General features: G+C 58.2%; 1 protein-coding gene across 1 annotated transcript; it reads right to left on the bottom strand.

Moving 5' to 3' along the window:
- Positions 1 to 3,442: 3,442 nt before the first annotated feature.
- Positions 3,443 to 6,878, bottom strand: ZIC2 (Zic family member 2). Its single transcript, XM_066339784.1, is given in 4 exon segments — positions 3,443 to 3,715; positions 3,718 to 3,781; positions 3,977 to 4,140; positions 5,876 to 6,878. Coding segments are annotated over 4 exon segments (1,422 nt in total). The 3' UTR covers positions 3,443 to 3,524.
- Between the last annotated feature and the right edge of the window lie 1,342 nt (positions 6,879 to 8,220).

The following is an 8,220-nucleotide window of genomic DNA, read 5'->3' as shown; positions in this document are numbered from 1 at the left end:
AGGTGGACAAAGGAGAGGGGCGAAGAGGAGGACTCTGGGGCCAGTGGGCTGTCCTCGCACAAGGCTGTGAGAGGGATCCTGGCTGCTCTAACCCCTAAAAAACCCCAACCCCTGAACCCGATGACTTACCGCTCTCTCTTAAGCGTGTCAGGGCCGGGCCGGGGTCAGGGCACGAGGGAGGCGGCTGGAGAGGGGCTGCGGGCTGGATGCGCCAAGGCCAGGGTCAAGTTCAAGGCCAGCCTGGGTAGGACAGGGAAGGGGGGGGAGCTCACTCACTGCCACAGCCGCCACGGCCGCATCCCTGGGCCTGGCGGAGGAGAGGCATCCCTGCCGGAGGGACTCTGGCTGTCCCTGCTGCCACACGGCCTGTGCTTTGGCCAGAGGGAGGCTGCCTGCCCCCCTCAAGGATCATCCTCGAGCTCCCCACAAGCCAGAACGGTTCCGAGGGGAGGGAGAAGGGGAGCCCAGCTCCCGAGCGCTTCTCTCCGGCCGGAGCTGAGCCCACGGGGTCGGGGGACAGAGGAGCGGGGTTGGTGGCCCTTGGGCAGAGCTGCTCGTGAGCCCCTGGGCCCGGGAGGGGATTTGGGCAGATTGTGGCTGCAGGGACTGGCTCTGGAGCAGGACCTCTGTATGATTTTTCAGCTGTGGGAAGGCCGGCAGGACAAGGAGGGAACCTCTCAGCTGCATTTCCCACGGATGTCTCCAAGGGGCAGGCGGCATATGCCAATGATTTTAATAATTTTTTTAACGTAATATTATTACCGAACATAAATTAGGTTTTAATAGCCGTTTGATTACCCGGGGAACTGCCGTGTGCGCGGAGATGGTCTCTTCGGCAAGAGCACAGCCGACGAGGAAGCTCCGGATCCTCTCCCCATCTAAACTTCCTTGTCAACGGCGGGACGGGGGGAGGGGGTGTCTTTCCCTCCCTCCTCCCCTTCCCCTGGGTGTAGGTAACCCTCATCTCACCCCAGAAGTGAGCAGGGCCCCGCGCACCCTCATCTCCTCACCTAACTCCCTCACACCGGCCGGAGATAGCTCTACTGATGTTTGAACACACGGGAAAAAAACCCGGAAAACCCGAAGAGACAACTGGCCCGGGGAGGGGCTGAGCGATGGGCTCGGCCGGGGGTGAGGAGCAGGGGCTTTTCCCGGGCTGCACAAGCTGCCGCTGAAGGCAGCGCAGCCACCGCAGGGCGCTCGGTGCCCGGCTCACAGCGCTGCCTCTTCGCACGGCGTATTTCGGCGGCTTGACAAGGCCGAACTTTTTCCAGGATTTCCCGGCCGCTGTCACGCTGGCCTTGTCTGTCCCGGTGCGGCGGGCTGTGCCCGGAGAGCTGCTGTCGCGCTGCCCTGCACGGGCGGCTCTGCCGGCCCGGCCCTGAGGGAGCATGTGGAGCCAAACGCCGGGCCAGCATCCCGGAAAAGTCCTCTCCCGGCGGCTCTCTGTCCACCCAGAACACATCTGCCAACCTAAACCGCTCTCTGGGCTAAAATAAAAATAATAAAGATAGAAGGAAAAAATATATTAAAAAAAAAAAAAAAAGGAGAGAGAGAGGAAGAGAGAGAAAAAAACCTCGAAGGGGAAATGCGAGCTCTCGGTCATCACAACTTTCTTCTCTCGCGGCCTGCATTGAGACTACCAAAAAGATGACGAGACAGGAGGGAAGGACAATCTGCGGCTCAAAGCAGCCAAGCTCAGAGCCTGGTTATTGCACCTCCACCCCTGTCCCAAAACGCCCCGCTTTCCCAGCCTGTGGGGCAATGATCTCCCCAGCCACACAGGCACCCAGGAGAGAGCGGCGAGCCCGAGGAAGGCAGGAGCAGGAGAAGATATGCTCTAGCCGTGTAAATCTCTTACTAGAGGAGGTCTTGCCTTGCAAGTCATTTGGAGAATATGCATACCCTCCCTCACTCTTTTCTTTCGGTTCAGAGGCTTCACAAAGTTTTAGGGATTTTTTGTGGCTTTTTCTTCTTTTTTCTATTCTGGATGGGAGAGCCCAGCTGGAAGGAATCCTCCTGTTCCAGTAACCAGCGGAAGTTTTAAAAGCATTTGTTTTGCAGTCACCGCCCAGCTCATCACATATCTTATAGCAGGTTTTAGAGAGCCTTTGGCATAAAAAGGAAACAGCTCGTGCAGTTTCAACACGTTTTATTATATTTCTGTATGCATTACTCTCAAAACATATCACAAGAAATGATGAAACCACTTAAACCTTCAAATAAAAAATCTGAAACAGTTTATGCTCACAATTGTACATATTTATAGTTAAGAAACATTCTTTATAAATACTGTTTCCTCTGTAGCAAGTTAATACCATAATTTAATTACAAATGGATAAATATGGTAACAGGTATTTACAGGAGGAAGGGCGTTATTACGGAAAAGCTAACGGCACAACGTTTATTTTTCCTCACAATCTTCCGAACAGGAACTAACAAATTGAACTTGCAAAAGCACTAAAACATCACATGTAAACCCAGCTAACAGAAAAATACATTCACAAGCGTTGTTGTTCGTGTGTGTCTGTGAGTAACAGAATGGAGACTTTGGCACGGTATTTCTTCCCCAGTCTATAGTCGAAATGCAGTTTACAATCAAGTTGCTTCTTAAAAAGGAACACAATATTCAAGATATCACAATTACAAAAGAAACCATTTTTTTTTCTTCCACATTACTTTTCTTTTAAAGGGATGAACTAAAAAAAGGAGAAAAGAAGGAAGTGGGGAGGAAGAGCGGGAGAAAAGAAAAAAGTCCATGACTTTCTCAGGGAGGGAGAAAGAGGGGGGAGAAAAAAGAAAGAGAAGGAAAAAAAAAAAAAAAAAAATAAAAAAAAAAAAAGAAAGGGACCAATCCGCGGTTTACAAACGGGACGAACTTCTATACACCGAGAATCCAGGAAAACCTCGTTCCCCACCTCGCCGGAGGAAGGAGAGGGCCGCTATATACACAGTTCATGGGGCGGGAGGGCGCTGGCTGCTCCGGGAGGGGAGGCGCGGGGACCAGAGGAGTTTGAGTCTCTGATCTTTTGTCTGAAGACTCCGGAGGGAGAGTTTCTTTCCGCCGGCTTGGGAAGCTTTTAGCTGGGTGATGTGTTGGTGGCGCTTGGGGTTGTTTTTCCCTCCCTCTGTCTCCTCTTTCCGTTCCTCCGTTGATTTACTCAATTCTCTTATGTTTTTTTCAGCGCGTAGTTTTTTGGATTTTTTTTTTTTTTTTTTTTTTTTTTGCTGGTTCAAAACGTTCTCAAAAAGAAAAAGGAAAAATCCAACCCAAAAAAAAAAAAAAAAAAAAAAAAAAAAAGGAATAATAAAAAAAAAGACGCGAAGGCAGGAGGGTGTGGGGAGATGAAGGCCCCCTGTCCCCATCCTGCTCGGCCGTCATTTCGCTGCCGGCGGGTACGGCGGCATCTCCCGGCGCGTCTCCGGCGGGCTCGCTCGGTCCCTTCCTGCCCGCCGCCACAGCCACCGCCGCCGCCGGGGCGGGGAGGGCGCGGCGGGGCCGTGCAGAGCAGTCCGGCGGGGCCCTACACGTACCACTCGTTGAAGTTGGAGGAAAGGCCGCTGTGGCCGCCGCCGCCGCCGCTGCCGCCGCCGCCGCCGCCCCGGTGCACGGCGGACACGGCCGCCGCCGCCGCCGCCGCCGCCGCCGCCGCCGCAGGGGAGAGGTTGTTGGCGCTCTGCGACTCGGCGCTAGGGGACACCAGCCCCGGGGGGTGGAGGACTCGTAGCCGGAGCTGGCGGCCGGGGAGGATTCGGAGCCTTGCGGGGACGACTCGTGCACCTGGGGGGCAAAGGCAACACGGCCGGGTGGAGGGGGGATGGCGAGGCCGCGGCCGCCCCCCGGGCGCGCCCCCCGCCGCCGGCCCGGCCCTCCGCCGCCCCTGGGCCCCGCGCCCGCCGCCCGCCGCCCCGTCGGGGCTCCCGGCGCGGGGCGGCCGCCCTCCCGCCTCCCGCCGCCGGCTGCGGGGCCGGGTACCTTCATGTGTTTCCGCAGGGAGCTGGGGTGGGTGTAGGACTTGTCGCACATCTTGCACAGGTAGGGCTTATCCGAAGTGTGGACGTGCATGTGCTTCTTGCGGTCGCTGCTGTTGGCGAAGCGCCGGTCGCAGCCTTCGAACTCGCACTGGAAGGGCTTCTCCCCTGCAAGAGAGCGGCGCAGCAGCGGGGTGAGCGCGGCCGCCCCCGCGCAAACCCCGCGCAGCCCCGGGCCTACTTTCCCCGCCCTCGTCCTCCTCTCCCAGTCGCTCGGTCCAGCAGTTTCCCAAAGCAAGGGGCCGGCTGTGTCCCGGTACCCGCAGCGCCGGAGGGCCGCGTAGCTCACGCGTTGCCCTGAAGCGAGGCAATCCCCGTCCCCCACCAGGTTTTCCTACCAAAACCCCGGGGATATACCCGTCCTGGCACCTTGCCTAATTTTATTTCGACCGACACAACATAGCCGGCCCCAAAAGAGATTGAAGAAGAAAGACAATTTAAAAAAAAAAAAAAAAAAAAAAAAAAAAGCATCATCGAGCCGTTTCGCCTCGATACCAAATCCGCTATCCTGTTAAACTGGAAACCATTACCGAGAGATTTAAGGCCAGGCATATTGTTTCGTGTATGGATATTCGAGATAAACGCACATCCGCTGGGAAAACTAAACGTCTGTAAAATACTTCATTTAATTTTCATAGGGATTCCTGTCGCCCGGCTGCCAGGACTCCAAATGCCGGGGAGTACTTCGGAGGTGAGAACTCCACATTCCCCTGCCTTTGGAGGGGGAAGCATTTAACATTAGATTCCATTAGCACCTAAATTGTTTCTTAAAGACATCCGCTCAGACACAATGACTTCAGTGCGGGCATCTCATGCAAATACATTTCTCAAATTTTAAACCTTGTTAAAGCTCGTCTCGCACCTCGCATCGGGCTTAGCACTTGAGAAAACAATAGGCCTCGAGATTTTTAGCCTTTCTCCGGGTAAATATTTGGAGTGGAAGTCGCTAAAATATTTGGCCGTCTTTTATGAAATAGTCTGGCACGGTTTGAGCCGGCAGGAGTAGTAAATGAATAATAGATGAGGAGGGAAGGATGCGTTTATTTTTGTTACCCTTCGACTCAGGCGATTTTCCATCAGGAAAGCCTGGGCTCCCTCGACCCTCTTCCACCTGATTTGGGTGGAAGTTTCCGAACCTCAAATCCTCTGTTCCCTATTACATAATTTAATAAACTGTTGCAAAAACACCTTAAATCACATCGAGTGAGACTTTAAAAACAAATTTTTTTTAAAATGAGAAAATTTTATTGCCTTGCTCACACCATTTAAATTTAATGAAAAGCATTCCCAGAAAGGGACTTTTGGCCACTTCTAACGGGATTTAGGACTAATGGTTGATTTGACACGTATTTATATAGTTTCTCTCGGTATCCATAAATAAAAACCATGCTCACAAGCGCCGAAGTTGTATGCAAATACATTGCACAGAGCAAATTACTAAGGCAGTTCAGATGGATGGATGGACGGATGGACGGATGTCTTCCCGTATTTTAACAAGACGGCAAAATTTGGTTCGCGCTCTATCCCGCTTTTCTGCGGAAAGGCTCCGCTGACCCTCAGCACGAACCTACACCTCTCACTCCCAGATTAAAACAAATAAGTAAAATATCCTTTCGAAATCTGGAATGGAAGGGAGTGTATGCTGCTGGGGAAAAAAAAATAACCAAAACAAACCCAGCCATGTGATGGAGAGGGTAAAAAAACCCAATCTGGAATCTTATTTTATCGCTCTCCTAATTTAACATCACTCTCTCTGAGTATCTAACAGTTTACATATACATACACACACACATATATAGGCAGGGGCAGAGGGAGGAAATCTGCCGAAAGAAACCCGAATTACCTGTGTGCGTCCTTTTGTGAATTTTGAGATTTTCTGATCTGGCGAAAACTTTTCCGCAGCCAGGGAAGGGGCAGGGGAAGGGTTTCTCTCCCGTGTGCACTCGGATATGATTGACCAGTTTGTATTTCGCTTTGAAGGGCTTGCCTTCGCGGGGACACTCCTCCCAGTAGCAGACATGGTTGCTCTGCTCGGGTCCCCCAACGTGCTCCACCGAGACATGGGTGACCAACTCGTGCATGGTGCTGAAAGTTTTATTGCAACTTTTTTTGGGGTTGTTCAGCTGTTCGGGATCGATCCACTTGCAGATGAGCTCTTGCTTGATGCACTGCTGCCGCATGTAGCGGAAAAAGGCACCTGGGTGGTGGTGGTGGTGGGCTGCCATGTTCATGCCCATATTCATATTCATGGGGCCGTATTGGTTGTGCAGCTGAGCCGCCGAGTAAGGGTCAGTCCTGGGGCTGGAAACCTGGCGGTACTGATCCGACCGGGCGAATACCTCCCCCGGCAAGCCCAGTCGCATCTGCCCGTTGAGAACATTTTGGGAGGCGTGGGGGCCATGCTGGTCGTGGATGCCCGGGAAGAGGAGGTGACTCTGAGCGTCCGTGTGCGGGTGGTGCAGGCTGCCGGCCGCAGGGCCGAAGATGCCGTGCTGTCCGCCGGCCGGCGACGAGTCCCCGAAGCCCCGGCTGCGAAACAAGAAGTCCCGGGTAGAGTTGAAGGGCGCCCCGGAGTAGGAGCCGACATGGGCGGCGTGGGGGCCCAGGGCGGCGGCTGGGTAACCGGGCGCCTGCGAGGTGAACGCCGAGCTCTGCCCGGGGGAGAGGTCGTGGGCGCCGGCGTTGAGCTTGAAGGCGCCCATGTGCGCCGCCGCCGAGTCCACGAAGCTGTTCTGCGCCGCCAGGCTCAGCTCCCGGTCCTGCATCTCCGCCGCGGCCGAGTGGTGGTGCCGGGCGAAGGTGCCCACTCCGAGGGCCGGGAACTGCGGGCCGGCGTCCAGCAGCATGGTCCGCGCCGCTCCGGGGACGCAGCCGCTGCCGCCGCTGCCGCCTCCCCGCTACCGCCTCCGCCTCCGGGCTGCCGCTGCCCGCCCGCCCGGGCGCGGGGCCGCCGCCGCTCCGCTCCGCTTCCCCCCGGCAGCCGCCGCGTCCCCCCGCCGCCGCCCGCTCCCGCACCGGCCCGATGCCGCCGCTGCCGCCGCCGGCGGAGTCGTATCCGGAGCCAGGCAGAGCAGAGTCCAAAGGCGAGCGGAGAACCAAAGTGTATTAAAGGAGCTGAGGCGGGGGCGGGCAGGGGAGGGGAGGGGGAGCAGGGGAGGGACGGGGCTAGGGACGGGGAGGGAGGGGGGGGGCAAGGCTCGCCTCGCCGTTCCCTGCGGCACACACGCACGCACACACACACTCGCACACACAGCCCCGCGCACACGCCGCCGCCGCCCCCCCGCTTCCTCCGCCGCCACCGGGATGTCAGCGCCGCCGACCCCCGCCCGCCCGGCCCCGCGCCGCTCCCCGCGTGGGCCGCGGCCCTCCCCGCCGCCCCGAGCCCCCCGCCGCTCCCGGGCCTCCGCTTCTCGTTTTATCCTCCGCCGGGCATTAGCGGTGTCTCTCACGGAGAAAAACTTGCAGCCGCGGGTTCCCACGGAGCGAAGGGACCCGGGGGGTGCCCCTCGCCGCGCCGCCCCCGCCCGCCGCGGCGGAGGGGCGTGAGGAGGGGGGCGAGGAGGGGGGTGCCGGAGGCGGATTAAAAACAATAAGGGCGGCGGTGGGGGTGGGGAGGGGAGACGGGGGGCGGGAAGGGGCCGGGGAGTGCCGGAGCGCCGCGGCCGGGGCGGCGGAGTTGCAGCCCCGCTCCGCCCGGGCCCTCGCCGCCTTTCGCTCTTCTGTTTATTTCGGTGGGCGCTGCTGAGGCGGCGGCTTTTTATTCGCCCCCCCCCCCTCCCCCTCTTTTTCTTCCCTCCCTCCCCCGGCCTCTCTCCTTCTCCCCGCCCGCACTGGCGGCTCCTCTCCCAACGCCGCCTTCACCCGCTGCCCGGCCGCTCTCCCGGCTCCCGCTCATTGGCCCGAGCCGCCCCGTCCATCCGGGCGTCCCCGGCCACCGGCTAATGGCGGAGCGGCCGCCCCGAGCCCTGCCCGCCCCACCGCCCGCCCCGCGCCCCGCCGTGCCACCGCCGATCGCCCCGCGGCCGCCCGGCCCCCGCACGGCCCCGCACCGCACGGCCCCGCTCGGCGCCGGTGGCCGCCTCCAGCCCCGCACTGCCGGTGGCTTCTTGATTTTTTGGGGGGAGTCACACCCCCCCTTCCCCCCACCCCCCCCCACACCCGCCTCCCCCGCGGCGAGGGGAAGGGGTG

The sequence above is a fragment of the Sylvia atricapilla genome, chromosome 2 (genome assembly GCF_009819655.1).
Source record: "Sylvia atricapilla isolate bSylAtr1 chromosome 2, bSylAtr1.pri, whole genome shotgun sequence".
Classification (NCBI taxonomy): Eukaryota; Metazoa; Chordata; class Aves; order Passeriformes; family Sylviidae; genus Sylvia; species Sylvia atricapilla.
This window is presented reverse-complemented; position numbering and strand designations above follow the sequence as displayed.